We start from the raw sequence: 17,674 nt of genomic DNA on the forward strand, positions 1-17,674 counted from the left end.
GGGGGGGGTCTTAGATTACCGGGAAATTGCCTGGAAACTACAGTCCTCGTGATGCTTTGCGCGCGGCCGGACGTACGTCATCGGAACCTTCAGCTGTCAGACTTTGGCCACCCTGCAGGTTTTGTTAGCAAACTAACGCGAACTCTGCGACTTTATTTAAAGTTGTGCATTCGTCTGCTAACCGATTTTGGATCTTAAAAGCTGGCGATTGAAGCGCAAAGCTTGCACGAAGACGAGGCGACTCGTTTTTAATCGCTGCTAGCTCTTGCAACACAAGCCAGCGATATACTGAGCGGGTGTAAGAGTAAATGCAGGGAGGGAGGGAGTAAAAAAAAAAAAAAAAAGGCAAAAGTCTTTGTGCTTCCCTTCCCCCTCATCAAAGCGAAGGGGAAATGTCTCTGTCCAAAGGAGGTAAGTGTCTTTGTTTTGCTCTCTTTAAAAAAATACTTAAGTAAATAAATAGCCGTGCATTTATTGGAAACGCCGACGGGCAGTTTGTGGGGAAGTATTTTAGCTAGCTTTGTATAGAAAATGTAACCTTACCAGGTGGAGAGCTGCATGTATGAGAAGAGGGAAAAGAAGCTAGCCAGCAGGTCTCTTCTTCAGCTTCCTATCGTTATACCCACTCCTGACATCCTGGTATCTCGTGGTAGCGTATTCATCACTAACATATTGAAGGCGCTTCCACTCTATACTTTATGTGATTAGTATTATGGCTAAAAGAATACCACCGCGTCGCTTCGTTTAACTTCCCGTGTTGTGGTTAGCTAACAGCATTTTTTTAAAACAAAAAAGGACTTTCGCCAAACTTGCCTCTCAGCTGGAAATCACAACGCTGCGCTTACCTCCCGTGTTTCTGTAAAGTAGAGCACACTGGGATTACAGGTGTTTATATTTTTAGTACCCCCCCTCCTCTCTCCTGACTTATGAATCATCTATTTTTCGTCTCCTTTTGTTTTGGTCAGTCTGTTAGCGCAAAAGGTATTTTTAGCCTCGCGTCCGTGAAAATACCTTTTGTATTTTTTTGTGCGTGTGTTTGTGGAGTTTTCCCCCCTCGCTGTGGAAATTCTTTTCTTTTTAAAGCAGGCGGCGAGGCTAAGCAGCCAGGGCCAGTATCACAAACAAAAAAAACACACACCTTGGGAAAAAAAAAGTCAAGGTTCTTCCTCTGCGTCACACAGTGCGTGATGATGATCATACCGATGATGTCAATTTACATCTCAAGTTGACCGCTTGTGTTATTACACTATCGCGTTAGCGTTACCAAGACTGGGAGTGCTCGGTGTTTTTGAGACGGCCGGGTTAGATTGGCTGGGTGCTATTCAGACAGTCTCAGCCTTTGGCCTACTATAGCATGTTTTGACTTGCAGCAGTCTGTTGACAGTTCATTTGCTGCAAGCAGATAGCTGCTACACAGGTTCTGTGCTCTTATTACTGCGTGCAAAGCGGGTTGTGGAAGGATTTTTTTCCTTTCTTTTGGCCACTACAAGGAGTTGTACTTTCCCCGGTCAGTGGCGGTGTGGGTCTAAGAGCACTGCATGGCATTGTGGAGGCATGTTTGGAGATTGGGTTCTCTCTAACACACTGATAGGGTTGTGTGGAAGATTATCTGGGCATGAGTCATCATTGTCTTTATATGGACCCACTCTAAGGCTGGAACTTCCTGATGGTGACTCGCTGCACAGCTATTGGCACTTTGATCCCATGCACAATCCAGAAATTCTTGTTCACATTATGTATAGCATTGCTGTTCTCTGGGTATTTTCCACTGAACATCACTGGATTTCTAAGAATTCAATATACTGTTTGTAGTGGTTGACCTGAATGAACATCTTCCTGTGTTTGAAAAAAAAAAATAATGCAGAATACGTCTAATAATTGCTTATAAAGCAAGTCTTTAGTGCAGACACTGGCATGGTTCCTTTTATGGTTTACTTCTGAAAAAGGCACAAGTTTCTGGGTAAGCACTAGGATTTTTTCCTCCCTAGAAACACTCTCTATTCAGAGCATTTCTGAGAAAATGTCTGTTTCCATAATTTTTTTTTTTTTAATTCCACGTGCAGCTTGATATACTTTGACTGTGTTTATTGTCATGGCACTATTGTGTCCTCTGAGGCTCAGTTTGCAACAGGGACAACAAGCGAGCCAACTGAAATGACCTCATATTTCCCAAAGGGTCCTGACAGTTTTTGAGTGTTTAAGCGGATGTGTCCCGTCTGACTGGCTGTGACTCATATCCCACTGCCCTATGGTTGCTACAGGGTCACACCGCACACCACATGCTGTGTCCCCAAACAGGACGACTACCTGACAGGAGATCATATTCCAAAGCCACTGAAACGTCACTGCACATAACTCCCACATAACTCAAACTACAACATGCACATATATCTTATTGCTTAGGTAGTTTTTCGCCTGCTGCAGGAGGTCATTGTTAAATGCATTCGAAAGCTTAAAATCAGCTTTGGTATTTGAGATCTGTCAGTAATGTTGCCCTAATTTTGTTGCATGGGGACAGGCTTGTCTTATTTGTCAGGTCATCAGAAGACTGTGAGTGCTCGCGCTTTATCCCACGCAGAGGAAATGCAAAATCTATTTTTGACCGAGCATGTGTGAGTAAATCACACTCAATCTCTCCCTACCACATGAGACTACTGTAGTCTGTCCAGACACTGCAGGCTTATTTTAGGGTTGCAGCACAAAATGGATGTGTCTAGGTTTCATTGGTTGGCTATAGAATCGTTGTAGAAAGTTCACTTCCCTTCCAGCTTGAGCTACCAAAGGAGGGGTTTACCCAAACATACTTCCTCCACACTGTAGTGGTGTGACTCAGTCAGCGAAAGCAAGTAACAACGACAGCTAAAAAATCAAAGTTTTCGCCAATTGTTGCTGTTTTTCCTTTCTAAAACTGAAGGTGACTTACTTGCACATTGAACTAGTTTCTCTGAACTATGGTTAGAACAATTACGTCACATCCTAGTGGGCGAAACTATGGCCTCGCAGTCCCAGCGCACGCAGATAAAAGTAAACAAGGTCTTCTGTTTCTCCTCTCAAGCCTGGAACAAGAGCGAGCATGCTCGACACAAGTGTCAAGAGGAGTCGAAAGCTATTTTCCTGCCCTTGTTGTTCCTCGTAAGCTCGGTAGCTGTGTCATTCTGGCAGAGACTCGCAGCCTCTTGTGGGAAGTCTCAGAGGCTGCTGGTAAACTGTGTTTATGAATGGGTGGCTGTCAGGGAACTAGAAGAGGAACCTCCCACAGCTGCAGAGTTTGGACCATAGTTTGCTCTCCACACAACAAAAAAATGTACAAAGAACTTGAATTTGTTTTTGTAAAGAAAAAAAGGAATGATTGTATTGGTTAAACACGCAAAACACGCCAGGAAGGAAGGCTTGATTCCACTGTACCCCTCACTCCCCCGCTTCATTTGAGTCATCATACCAGTGCTGATTAGTCATTTAGTCCACCTTCTCTCTATGGAAGGGCCTTAGCTTTGGGCACACCTAATCTCCAGTTAGATAACAGGTCATTTGCTTTAGTTTGCGTAAGCGGAAGGCTACAGCAAAGTGATTGACTTTTAAAGTGCTCTTTACTATGAGAACAGAAAAGGAATTAAAAAAAAAAAAAATCAATAAGCAAATGTGGATTATTAATAAAAAGGCAGTAGTTGAAACGAAGTATTCTGAACCTCAATTTTCATATTTTGTTGTGCAGACGATGGCAGCTTTACACTCAGTGCCAAATAGCCTTTTAAGTTTTGCAAGAAGAGATGAATAATTGCTCCACTGGAAGGACTGCTAATTATACAACTTGTGGTTTCTACTGCATACAGTTTTCTTGATCACCACGTACTGAGATGGCAATGTTTTATTCATTTGTTTTAATGGTTTTGCTTTAAGGGAGGAAGAAAAGCCATGGGCTGAAGCTGGCCAAAGAAGTTTTTGCAACGCCACCACCAGAAGTAACAGCGTAAGGCTATTTTTTAATATTGAGATAGTGAGCCATGCTTCTCAAAGTTGGCTCAAATAGATTGATAAATCTCAGTTACATTACAACTGAGCATAGAATTGCTGTTGCTTATTTATTTCCTGTTTTCCTGCAGGCCCCCTCGAGCTCTTGACTCTATAACTTGTGTCAAAATTGGAGATAAGGTAAAGCTGGCTCTGTGTTCCTCAGAAACATGCAATTCTATTGATTTTTCCTGAGCTAAATACATGCAATGTCACAACTTTTCACTTCTTGGTCTAGAACTTTGTCGTGAAGGCAGATGACTTGGAGCAGATTGAAGAGCTGGGGAGGGGAGCATATGGTGTGGTGGACAAGATGAAACATGTGCCCAGTGGTGTTATCATGGCTGTCAAGGTAGGCTGCAAAGCTACTACTCTGGCTACCTGATTTATCATCTCTGTAAATGCACTGTGTTTTTAAAATGCTAATATAAGTGATAGATGTATCCGGTATATGACCTCAGCTTGTAAACACTTGGAGCCTTCCAACTCAGTGACTCAATGTTTGAGGGGCAATGTAGATATAAGGAGCGCCATGGACAATTTGATTTAAGCTATACCTGCCCGAGTTCATGCATTTATTACAGATTTCTCCCATATTGGCTTCCCTTCATTGGCTCCTTGTTAAATCAAGAATTGAATTTGATATCCTTTTCCTTAGGTCTTGAATAATCAGGCCGTGTCATATCTTAAAGACCTCATAGTATCATGTTACCCCAACAGAGCACTTTGCTTTGAGACTGCAGGCTTACTTTTCTAAAAGTAGAATGGGAGGCAGAGCTTTCAGCTATCTGGCCCCTCTCCTATGGATCCAGCTCCCAGTTTGGATTCGGGAGATGGACACGCTCTCTATTTTTAAGGTTGGAGTTAAAACTTTCCTTTTTGATAAAGCTTATAATTAGGTCTTGATCAAGTGACCCTTAACCACCCCTTATGTATGCTGGTATAGAGTCAGCCTGCTGCAGGACTTCATGTGATGTACTGAGCACTTCTCCACTTACCTGTGTTTATGCACCATTGCAGCATGCCATTGCAGTTTTGTCTTCTGGCTCCCTGAGTTTGGGTTTTGTCCCATCTCTTTTTCCCTCATCCTCCAACCAGTCACAGTCAATGGCTACCCCTCCCTGTGCCTGGTTCTTCTGAAGGTTTCATCCTGTTAAAAGGGACATTTTCCTTATCACCATTTCAGAGTGCTTGCTTGTAGCGAGTCTTGTTGGGATTTTCTGTCAGACACTGTTGGGTCTGTACCTTAATGTAGAGATGGACCGATCCGATATTACGTATCGGTATCGGTCCGATACTGACCTAAATTACTGGATCGGATATCGGAGAAAAATAAAAAATTTAATCCGATCCATTAAATATCACGAAAGCACCTCACAAAACTTGCAACACCCCGTAACTCACCTCAGAACGTTAGCACGTCGGAGCAGTATGCATCACGTGATAGAGCGGCTGTGGCATGCGGGACCTGTCGGTGGTCTGGATAGCATGTGGAGCTTCGCTAGCAACCCGGCATTTCATCTCCGACAAAGTTATCCCCGAGAGAAGTAAAGCAAGTGTGTAAGTCCATCTCTGAATGTTTGTAAAGCATTCCTGCGTTAAGCTTACCAAACGATATATGGAGCGACTGCTTCTTCTGGCTGCTACTTCAATCATGAAACTGCTTAATGATCAGCTGATCGGCTTTTCTGTCGCGAGTCCGTCTCTCTGGTTTGTTTTTGGCCCACTTTGCACCAGAAAGAGGAAACCATCGGCTGAACAACAGCAGCACGTTTAAGCTTGATAAGCTGTTGTTAGAATTTATTTATTATTACTTTCTACTCGAGGATCTTTTTCTACGTAGCTGACGGCTGGTAACTGTGCAGGGGCGGATCTAGCAAAGTTTAGCCAGGGGGGCCGATAGGGCATGAACAGGGAAAAGGGGGCACAAAGACATACTTTTCTTTCTTATTCTCATTTAAAATGTCTAGCTTTTAATAAATAATTATCTGACACCCAAAGTTTTAATTTGATGTAAAATGAATAGAAGTCCATTACTGTATATAGTGACTATTAAGTCTAATATATATACCCTAGTAAGCTATAGTACTTTTTCCTTTGGGAAGGTACCATCTGTGCAGTCTGCAATTTTGTTGAAGAAAGATGTTGAATCTATTTAATATTTCTTGAAAAATAATTGATTTCTGTGCATTTTTTTTCACACTGCATCAAATTAAGGTTGATTACGTCGATTAAGCATCATGAGGTGGAGTGTGAGGGGTGGTTCCCTATTTTTTATTTATTTATTTTTGTTGTTGCTGGGAGTTGGAACCCTATTAGTTAGGTTGCTTAATATTTACGCTAAGTACTCTTTAAAATACCAGAATAGGGAGGATGGTGTAGGTTTAAGTTTATTAGATTGATCAGTATTGCTGAACTATGAAATATTTTTTTTTTGCATATAGGTATAACAGAATAGCTTTAGGGTAGTTGTTGTTTTAAACTTGAGTATGAACTTATACAAAATGCAGCAAGATATTTAAAAAAAACAGTTTTGTTGATTAAAAAACATTATATCGGATTCATATCGGTATCGGCAGATATCCAAATTTATGATATCGGTATCGGTATCGGACATAAAAAAGTGGTATCGTGCCATCTCTACCTTAATGTAAAGCACCTTTAGGTGACTGTTGTGGAGCCTTGGCACTATGTAAATAAAGCTAAATTGAATGGTGCTGAAACTGCAAATCTATGATATTTGTGTCACCAGAGGATCCGTGCCACAGTCAACACTCTGGAGCAGAAGAGGCTGCTGATGGACCTGGACATTTCCATGAGGACCGTGGACTGCTTCTTCACTGTGACTTTCTATGGCGCCCTATTCAGAGAGGTGAAGCTAGTGTTTAAACGTCATTCGTGTATGACTGTGCTGTGCACTGTGTGTTTCTCACCTTATTAATGGTCGATCATCTTCTTGGGTTTTTTTAGGGTGATGTTTGGATCTGCATGGAACTGATGGACACATCTTTGGATAAGTTCTATAAGAAAGTTATTGAGAAGGGCAGAACTATTCCCGAGGACATCTTGGGCAAGATCACGGTAGCAGTAAGTCACGTCCTCGACATTTTAAAGCCAGTATCACTAAGATTAGGTGGATGCACATGTGCATGCAAATACTCTAAAGGAGTAGCTCACTTTCCTTTTCTCTAGAACAAATGCTTACTTTCTTTTTAAGAGGAAGATAAGTAGAATGACAGTTTGTGGTTTTGCTGGTGAACAGCAGCTGGGCGTAGAGACTTTCCAGAATCTTGCCACACTTTGAGGTCGCCAGTCAGGCAGAGCTACAGTTTGAGATGCTCAGTATGGATGCTCTGATAAGCGTTTGTCAGAACATTCTCACAAGTCCCTCCAGTTCTGCAAACATTTTACATTTCTGCATGTGTACAATTTGGAAAAAAATCGTAACTTTGATGTGTGCAAAACCCCAAAAATACAACAGTAAGAAAATGGTTTAAGCAGCAAATTTGAATTTGTGTTTTTTGCAGAGCATAAGCCTCGTTTGATTGCTGTGAAGCCTTTAAAAAAAAAAAAAAAAACTGAGAAGTTTAAGAGTGATAAAGTTTATGCAAAGCACAGTGTTGCATTGAAAATAGATATGATTATGTGGTGGAAATCACTGCACGGGCTATGCAAGACTTCAGGAAGCTTTTAAAAAGACTCATGAGAAACTTTGTTGAATTATGAAAACAAACACAATAAACGTGGCACTGAACTGTTACATTATTGTGACATTATTGTTTTTAGAACTACACAATTTGGTCTCTTTGTTTCCACAACACACACACACACAGACCAAACACTACCATTAAAAGTTATGCAGCACAGTGGGAGAATGCACAACTTTTTTTCAAACTTGTTTGCATCAAATTGTAAATGAGCATAACGCAACCTCCTGTTTGTAAATTTTCCATATCAGATATGTTTTATGTTCAAATAAATGTTAGGTATGAATCATTTGCAAATCACCATATCCTTTTGCCCTAGCATAACACATACTATATATATATATATTCTTTTTCTGAAATTTTGTTATTTATTCTACAGATTGTAAAGGCATTAGAACATCTGCACCGTAACCTGTCAGTGATACACAGAGGTAATCAAAAGATCAAATCACAAATGTACAGATTTTTCTCATCATTTTTAGTCTTGTATGTGCTCTCTTACACTCTTAACTATGTTTCTCACCAGATGTAAAGCCCTCCAATGTTTTGATCAACACCTTGGGCCAAGTGAAGATGTGCGACTTTGGCATTAGTGGCCACCTGGTGGATTCAGTGGCTAAAACGATGGATGCAGGCTGCAAGCCCTACATGGCGGTGAGTGAGGACTGTCAGAGCCTCTGCTGCCCAACAGTCTAAGCTTTCAGACATCCTCCCTGAAATGTCAGCTCACAAAACCAGAGCATTATTTGAAATAGTCTTGAAAGTTTTCCTATTTTGGATACTTCAGAATGTTCAATGATTCTAATTCATGTCTGACTTTGAGATTCATTTTTTAAATTCGTTTATTTAAAAAAAATAGAAAAGTAATGATCAAATATTTGTACCACTTATCTGTTCTTAATGTTTTCTTTTTCAGCCTGAGCGGATCAACCCTGACCTCAACCAGAAAGGCTACAGTGTCAAGTCGGACATATGGAGCCTCGGTATCACAATGGTGAGCGGAGCTGTACATGGAAATTTGAATCTTTTCTACCTGCACGCAAAGAAATGTTTTCAAAAAGTAGTGCTGCCTCGTGGCATCCACTGACTTACCTTTTTACTCGCATGCGGATAAAACCACTTTTAAAGGTTGCAAACCGTCCTTTTTCTGTTAGATGATGAACGCTTTTATGTGCTCTGCTGCTTCGACTTTATTTTGGATCCACACCAGTCACACAGATGGCAACCACCACACTCACAATGTTGGTTCAGTTTTATGTAATCATCTGTCCATTGTCCTGTCAATCAGAGCAGTTAATATGTCACAAAAATAAAGTGATAAACTCAATTTTCTTGTCAGAAATCATGAGAACGAATATGCAAACAATGGCAGGCTTCCTCGGGTTGATTTGTGTAACTAACCATTTGGTGAGATACAATGCTACCAGCTAATGCTGAGTCATGGTGACCGTTACGCTTTTGATAACCGAGCCACACGGATTCCATTTCATTCGGCTGATAATAGTAGTTCATGGTGGTTTCAATTAATATATAAAATGGCTTACAGATTGCTAGAACTTTTATTAACTCGTTTTTACTTTCACTCCTAAATCTGATTGCTCTGACATGAAGGATACATCTCAGGCTTCTCAGTAAAAATTGGTCTAATTCAAGACAAATGCTGATTAAATTTTTTTTAAATCAATTTTTTATGTTGCATGAAACCATTTTTTTAATTTTTCAGCAAAGTGCTGGAAACATTCCTCTGAGAATTTTGTTCGTCTTGACATGTTGGCGTCACAGTTATTGCAGATTTGCCAGCTCTGCATCCTTGAAATGAATCTCCCGTTCCGCCACGCACCAAACATGCTCTGTTGGATTGAGACTCGGTGACTGTGGAAGCCATTTGTCCTGTTCAACCACCAACTTGAGATGGTTTTAGCTTTGTGACATGTCAAGTTATTCTGCTGGAAGAAGCATCAGAAGATCATAACAGGATAAAAATGGTCAGCAGCAATACTCTGGTGGTTTGTGGCATTTTAATGCTGCTCAGTTGATTCAAAGGGATCCAGTGCAACACTTTTAGGATCCTCCAAATTCTGACCCTACCATCGAATGATGAAGTAGAAATCTTCTATTGCTCAATTTTGGTGTGCCTGTGTGAATTGTACCCTAAGTTCCCTGTTCTTAACTGACAGGAGTGGCCTCCACTATGGTCTTATGCTTGCTGGATTTTTTTTTTTTTTTTTTTTTGTTCCATAGATCGGGAGTGTTTTCTTAAATACTCAAACCAGCCTGTCTGGCACCAACAGCCATGTCCATCCAGTTCTGATGCTTGGTTTGAAGTGTTTACGTGCCTGAATGCACCGATGCCATGTGATTGGCTGATTAGATATTTGTATTGGTGAGCAATTGAACAGGTGTACATAATGAAGTGGCCAGTGAGCGTAATAAAAGTTTCCAATTGTGCAAAATTCAAATTCTGTAGAAAGACATTTTGCAAAATGTGCTGAGTTTCTGCAAACATGAAAGTAAACCAGTACATGTAACATGTAATCATGAAGTTGAGCTGTAATGAGTACAGTATTTGTTGAATTCTCCTTTCTTTTCTTCCTAGATTGAACTGGCCATTTTGAAATTTCCCTACGAGTCATGGGGAACTCCCTTCCAACAGCTCAAACAGGTGGTGGATGAACCTTCTCCACAGTTGCCTGCTGACCGTTTCTCCCCAGAGTTTGTAGATTTCATCTCTCAGTGGTGAGTTTCACCTTAGATGGCAATCATTACCTTGTGCTTTAAAAAAAAAAAAAAAACAGGAAGTAAACACTGAGATCCAGCAGGGGTCAGTGTTTGCCGTTTGTTTAATGAAAGAGGTGGAGGAGAGTGTTTCTGTGTGTAACAGGACATGAGACCATGCTCACACATTTTAGTGCTTCTTTTGTATAGTTTTTGTATAAAATTGTTATTATTTTTCTCACTTTTGCATTTCTTTTGTTTTACAGCTTAAGAAAGAAGCCCAATGAACGACCGGCTTATACAGAATTGATGGTTAGTTGTTTGTAAATATTTGATCACTTTCTCAAAAATTCTAAACACCTGTCATGTAACAAGCAGTTTTGCCGCCATTAGCATTCCTGCCATGAAGATCAGTGTCTCATTCTTTTTTTTGTCCACAAGAGGGCAGCCTTGTTCTTTTAACCCAACAAACCTGTTAAATTATGTGCATTTAACATGTAAATAACAAGAGAGCTGTAAGTAGAATGTTTTCCTGCCATTCTGAAACATTATGTATTTTCTATTTATATGTATGCAGAAACATCCATTTTTCACCCTGCATGACTCCAAAGAGACAGACGTGGCCAGTTTCGTCAAGGTCATCCTGGATGACTGATGTGGTCACTCCAGGCTCCGCCTCATCGGGGATAGGCGGGACCTCTCAGCAAACGAACCTATGGCCTACCTTTTTGTGAAAACTCACTGGAATGACAGACTCATGCACCCACACACAACAAAGGGGGTGACCCAAAGACTGACAGCAGCCCAACAGCACTGGAGTTGGACAGCAGTGGTGATATGAACTTGTACGGTCAACTGGAGAGGTTTTAATTCACTCTTCCCAAGCTTCCTGTGTGAGCAGTTATGCAGTACGACAAATATGAACTCACCCCAATTTGTTGTTCTTATCTTGTTCAGTCCCCCTCCAAAAAATCCTTATTTTAACTCTTTCTCTAAAGCAGACAGAGCCAGCCTTTATTTGTTTGTGACATATTTTATGCATACTTTCAATTATATCTGCAAAACCATCAGTTAATGTGTATGCTGTTCTTGTACTGAAAGCTATATTTGCATATCCGTTTGTATCCGTTTCAATACTGTAGCTCATTGAAAAGTGTGAATTTTACCACACTAGGGCCTTACTGGTCAGCTCGGATCAGGTCTGACCTGGTTGCTGCCCACGTGTGATTGATCAGTACAGGGGCTCCAGTTGTTGCGGGCCAGGCTGTGTGGGAGGCTCCGGAGCTGAGACAAAACGCAAGAAATGTCAAAGGTCATATTCTGGATAAGTCGAGTCGCACAGATCTGATCCATGCAGTGGGCCCCTCCCCGCATTGTGTTTTTTTTGGGGTATTACAGAGTTGGCTCCTGTGCTGCCATTGTTACTGCCTGGTGGTGTTCAGGGGTTTGCCTAATCAAGCTCACAGCTTCGTCTTCTATGTGCCATTTTGCAAATCGTTCTCATGACTTATTGCATTAAATAATTTGTGTTCTTTTTTGCATTTGTTCTTTCCTGTGTTTTGTTTTGTTCCCCCCCCCTCAACCACCCTTTTAACCCCACCCCCTCCTCGTCTCAGTTCCTTCTTATCTTATTGATTCTGGTTGTTTTTGTTTTAGAGATCTTTTTATGCCTTACACAGGCAGTATGTTAGGGAAATAATTTATGTTTGGAAGATGTAAATATCTTTGCTTTGTTTTTTCTTTATAAATGTAAGATGACACTGTCCCAACCTGTCCCGGTGTAGATGAATGGTAGAGTGGTTGGATTAGTTTGTTTTAATGCAGTGTGACACGCATGCACACAAAACTCACAGGGCAAGCTGACTGGGCCAGGACTGATGTGCTCCACCATTCAGGTTTCTGCGCTCTCCTATCAGTACTCAAAGATGACACCCCCCCTTGTTCCCCCCTCCCCCTGGTCATCTTCATGAGTACTGGACCAAGATCCTAATTTTTTTATTTTTTTTTTAAGTCCATGGTGGGCAGCCATCATTGTTTCTCTCAGACCATCCTATGCAGAGCTCCATGTGCACACAGCAAGAGGCCCTTGTTATGTGGCAGTTTCCCCACCCCCAAGTGTTAAGAGACTGAGATGGTGATGGTATTGATGGTGGCGATAACTGCCGGGCCTCAGTTCATGGCTAGTACTCGCTGCCCCTCTGGTTTACACTGTAGTGCTACCTTTTAAGTCAGTGAATTAGGAGTATTTATGATTGTGAATAAGGGAAAAGCTAGCAACACCACAAAGAAGCTGCTGTGGGGTTTTTTTTTTTTCTTCTTTCGTTTTTTTTTTTCGGCCTTCTTTGCATGGCCATTCCCTTGGTGTGTAAAAGTGAGCTTTTACGCTGATCACAATGAGAATGGAACACTTGCTCTACCTCTTATTCCTTCACTCTATTTGCCACCTCTTCACTGGGTGGGAATGACAAACTTGAACTACGGACAGACAAAAAAAATTAATAAATAAATGCTTTATTGTTCAGTAACTAACTTTCATGTCATTATTCCTGCATGTGTACCAATAAAACCTTCCAAGGGTAATGCAGGCATTACGGTACAGCTCTGAAGTTTAAAGTTAGAAAGTTGTTTGGAGTGACATTTAATCAAACAGTGTGTCAAAGATGGACACGGACTACAACTTTTTGCCTTAAACTTAAATTCCATACAATTGCCATCAGTGAGCGACTGGTTTACAAAACACAAGATTCTTTATCTACGAGGAAAATGCTGCTCACTTGATTGGCGATGTCAAGCATTTAACGAGTTTAAGGTTTCACTCGGTAATTTAAAGTAATGGAAAAGCAAAAGTTGTCCATTTGTAAATTTGGTCTTGGCTAAAGTCAAGGCTTCAAAAAGAGTCCAGTCAAGAGTTTTGTTGGGTTTTTGTTTGTTTTCCAGTATTGTCTCTTTGTAGATCTGTCTTCCAGTACACTGTACACTTTAATTGGCCTGTATGATCCACAAGCATCTAAATTTTTACTTGCATGTTAGTAAGAATTCCACTTTAGACACTTGTTTGTGCAGCCATGCACTCTTGCATGAATAAAGAAGCCGACTGATGCAATTGTCACCAAGACGTCCGTCCTGCACTTTATGCTGTAAAGTGCAGGATATAATTTAATTGAGGCGAGAGACACAACTGCATACATCTATTGTTAAGTGTTGCTCAGAGGAAAAAATTGCCTGTGGTAGTAACACCACAGTTACTGCTTGTGTAAACGTCCTTATGTAATTACACTGATGTGAATGCACATTTTTGGGAAGGCAGTGACCCTTAATGGGTGCGTGATGAACAGGATTCCTTCATTTTGTAGACTCTTTCTGATTGCTTTAAAAGAAAAAAAACACGAGTGTCAACAGTGCAGTTCAACAAAAGCTTACTTTGAGCAGCCTATTCTGCCTCTAGTGTGTCAGGCAGAGGCCTATGATTTCACGCCAGGACGAGAAAACTCAATGCCAGTAGACTGCAGGCAGTGGTCCAGTGTTGTGCAGTAGAGGGGGATTGTCAGCCAAGCTAAAGACGCGCTTTTTAAGAAAGTACTCTTTTGATGATGGCTTACATAATGCTACACAAAAGATTGTCGTGTGAAGGGGGAAAACAGCTAACATCTGCTTGAATTAGTGTCCGAGCTCAGCCTAAAGTGCACTGTGATGGAGAAGTTAAGATGCCAAAACAGGTTATGACATAATCCTAACTTATAGGCATTAATTAGGAAAAAGCTATGGTTTTTATTTTTAATAGTCCACCTCATTCTGGATATTTCTGCTGTGGTTTCAAGTGACTATCGCATATTTCTGACTATCTTAGCACGTCATCAATCAGCAGGCAGATGTTGGGGTCTGTGTTGATATTCTTTTTTCTGTTCAACCTTTACTATCTCATTTCAAATTCTCAGATAGGTCTCATTTAACAAATAAGCACTAGTGGATTAAACTTATGCCTATTTTTTGCCTGGTGTAGTAAAGTTTGGGAACTCTTGCTGTTGCCCCAAGGGTCCCGCAGATGGACAGAAGAGTGCCAGACAAGACAAAGTATGTGCACTCCATTTTGGAACTGTTTTCTTAATCTTATGCCAGATCTCACGATCTCCTGACCTGCCTGCGTCCTTCAGATCGAAGTTCGAGTGGAATGTTTTTTTTCCAAGCCATTAAACAACTCATTAGTGTGTCTCACGTACGCATACTCTTACACATACAATCACGGCATCCACTGATAACTCTGTTTGCTAATTATCATAATTAGTCGGTGTAATGAAAACTGTGAGAAAGCTCGGCGTCGAGCCACTCTGAATCGGTAGCCTTCTCTTTCTCTACTCCTTGCCAGGGAAAATGTGGCCATTATCGTGCCCTTTGAGGGCAGATGCACAAGAAGCAGATGACATGGTGTATGTTTCCCTTTGACGGGCATAACACAGCGTGGCCTGTGGTGGGAAGTTAGAATAGGGTCATTTTACTGAGACTGGTGAAAGAACTTTTATGGAACTAGATCTTCCTAAGCCCTGGGCTGACATCACAATCTTATGCAATGTTTTGTACTGTAGATGCACACAACTCACACTGAGAGTCTGGGAGGTGTAAAGAATGGGTTACAAAGTGGTGACTGTTGACATCAAAGAGGAACATGGCCAGTTAACTTGCCTCAGGAAATACAAATATATACATATATATATATATATATATATATGTATATGTGTATATATATGTATATATTTGTAGGTATAACCTCCATGAGAGACATACCAGATGCCATCTTTGAAATGAGCCAAACATTACATCACAAAGCAGTTGGCAACCTTTTTTCATGTAGAAAGAAACTTTTTGTATCATAAGAAAGAGTCCGCTCGCTGAAAAACCTTTTGTTGCACATTAGCTTTTTTAAATCTCCAAAGTTCAGATGGAAATTGTTTTCTCAGTCCTTTAATCCTTAAGGATTACTGGAAAACATACCTAAAAGTAGGTACTCATTGAGAAAACAAACACGGGTCTGTCAGTGTTACATTTTGTATTGAATATAATACAGTTTATGCAATAATAAGAAGCCATGCAACAAATGTTACTCAACTGATATCTGCTGGATGCTTCATTTCCATACTGCAAATCTTTTCTGTGAACTCCGGATTATACTAGTAAAAAATATATGAACGAATACAGTTTAAAAAGTAAAGTTTTCCTTTATAAATGTAACACAGTGAAAGTATAAAACAGAATAAAATATAAAAGTAAAAAAAAAGGATTACAGTATTTTACCTTAGTAAAACATTCAAGAAGCTTATTTTCACCACTGAAAAGTATATGAAAGTTATAGATCATTTAAGCATGACGAGAGGGCTGAAACAACTCCTGCAAAATAATCACCATGTTTACATGCAAACATGTTGGTGTGCAGCGCCACATTGCTGGATGTAAACTGTCTCCTTTCTGTTAAAAGCCTTGAGGGAAGTTCTGTGCTCTCTGGTTTCAAAGGATTGGGTGACAAAGCAGACGCTAGGCCATAAATAAATCTTCTGCAGAAAAATGTCTCAGAGGGCATTGCACAGGACGAGGCAATTACATAATTACACTTTGGTGAGATCTTTTGGGACCAAAAACAGCCAGTGGCTTGGGAATGTCTGCTGCTGTACCTTTTTTTTTTTTCCAGCTTTTCAGGCTTGCATGATTACAGAAGCAGCATGGCCCGATTACCCTCCCACCTGGCCTTTTTGACACTCATGGTTTCATTATTTCCCCAATCAATGTTGTTATTTTGCATTAAAAGTGCCAAAAAATAACTGCTAGCAGCTGTGAATGTAATGATACTCACCACTTTTGCTATTGTCTTTTGAGTTAATAATAGCTGTTATTTCCCATTTTTTGTGTTAATTACTCGCACTTTTCAATAAATCACAGCTTTGTAGTGGATGTACAATATTTGTCAGCAACATCGGTTTAGTTGTTCAAGCCAGCCATTTACTTGGGAGAAGCTTAATCCATTAAGGCATGTAGACGAGGTCAAGGGTACCTGAATGGGGAAAAAAGGTTATTTTAAGCTACAATGATGATGAAGGGTGAGCCCTTTCAGAAACTACTGATCTACTGGGATTTCAGTGCGCAATCATCTGTGGGATTTTCAGAGAACTGCCCAAATAGAAAAACAAAAATGCGGTTAGCGGTGGTTCTGTGATCTGATGAGCATAAACAATCCGGTCATTAAGTGATGACTTGACGAATCCTACTTCCGGGCCTAAAGTAGTCTGCGTTTAATATGGCTTTTGTGTTGTTAACATGTTTAATGTTTTGTATTTTCTTCTATTTAATCTCAAAAAGCTCTAAGACAGTCAGTGATCACTGTTGACCTCCCTCGGCTTTTATTACCGCTAATCATTTATTTAAGCTCAGTTTTTAAAACCTTAGGATGTAACTACAGCCCAGCCCATGCAGCAGTATATGAATGACTAACCTCGTATTGTGGATGGATTATCTTAGTTGTTCTCCTGGCTGAAGTTTGGTCCTTTTACAGCATCCTGCCATGCGATTACATTTGTTCCTGACCACCGAGAACACTCACGTTAACTTTTATCGAGTGAAAAAAAAGTTAGCTTGTTTATATTATGCTAACATAGCTGTGTCGCTAGCGGTCACGTAGCACATCATTATATACCAGCTAGCCAAACTTCAGTAACCCTACAAACGTCACTGCTGTTTAGTTTTCTGTCTATATTTATGTTGGAAGTGATAACAGAGCTGTACGTTTTAATTTGTTTCCAAAACCCTGCAGTCATGACATGCTATATTGTATTTAGATAGAAGCTAGCGAGCTAACTTCCTGCTAACTTCTGACTCCGTTAAATATCATAAATTCCGTTTTCATGGATGCCTGGATGTTAAGCTCAATTGTTACACCTGGTAGAGCAGAACGCTGATCATTTTATTAAAGATGAAAGACTTTAGACAGTTTTTCAACTCTCAGTAATGCCATAGTGATCATTTGATATATGGACCTGCAGCGGAGTTTAGGCCCAGACACAGCTAGTGACGTCAGACTTAACAACCGGATTGGAAAATTCAATTCAATTCAATTCAATTTTATTTATATAGCGCCAAATCACAACATAAGTCGCCTCAAGGCGCTTCATAGATACAGAGAAAAACCCAACAATCATATGACCCCCTATGAGCAAGCACTTTGGCAACAGTGGGAAGGAAAAACTCCCTTTTAACAGGAAGAA

The 17,674-nt window shown here is 40.5% G+C and overlaps 1 protein-coding gene across 1 annotated transcript; it reads left to right on the plus strand.

Annotated features, from left to right (window-relative positions):
* The first annotated feature begins 68 nt into the window (after positions 1–68).
* On the plus strand, positions 69–11,971 carry LOC113020680 (dual specificity mitogen-activated protein kinase kinase 6-like). The gene is made up of 12 exons (XM_026164844.2): positions 69–411; positions 3,898–3,967; positions 4,101–4,149; positions 4,247–4,360; positions 6,761–6,880; positions 6,979–7,095; positions 8,095–8,146; positions 8,242–8,369; positions 8,632–8,709; positions 10,312–10,451; positions 10,697–10,742; positions 11,008–11,971. The coding sequence occupies exons 1-12, from the start codon at positions 393–395 to the stop codon at positions 11,083–11,085; spliced, it is 1,011 nt and encodes a 336-aa protein (XP_026020629.1). The 5' UTR covers positions 69–392; the 3' UTR covers positions 11,086–11,971.
* Positions 11,972–17,674: the final 5,703 nt, after the last annotated feature.

This window comes from Astatotilapia calliptera, chromosome 4 (assembly GCF_964374335.1).
Source record: "Astatotilapia calliptera chromosome 4, fAstCal68.1, whole genome shotgun sequence".
Classification (NCBI taxonomy): domain Eukaryota; kingdom Metazoa; phylum Chordata; class Actinopteri; order Cichliformes; family Cichlidae; genus Astatotilapia; species Astatotilapia calliptera.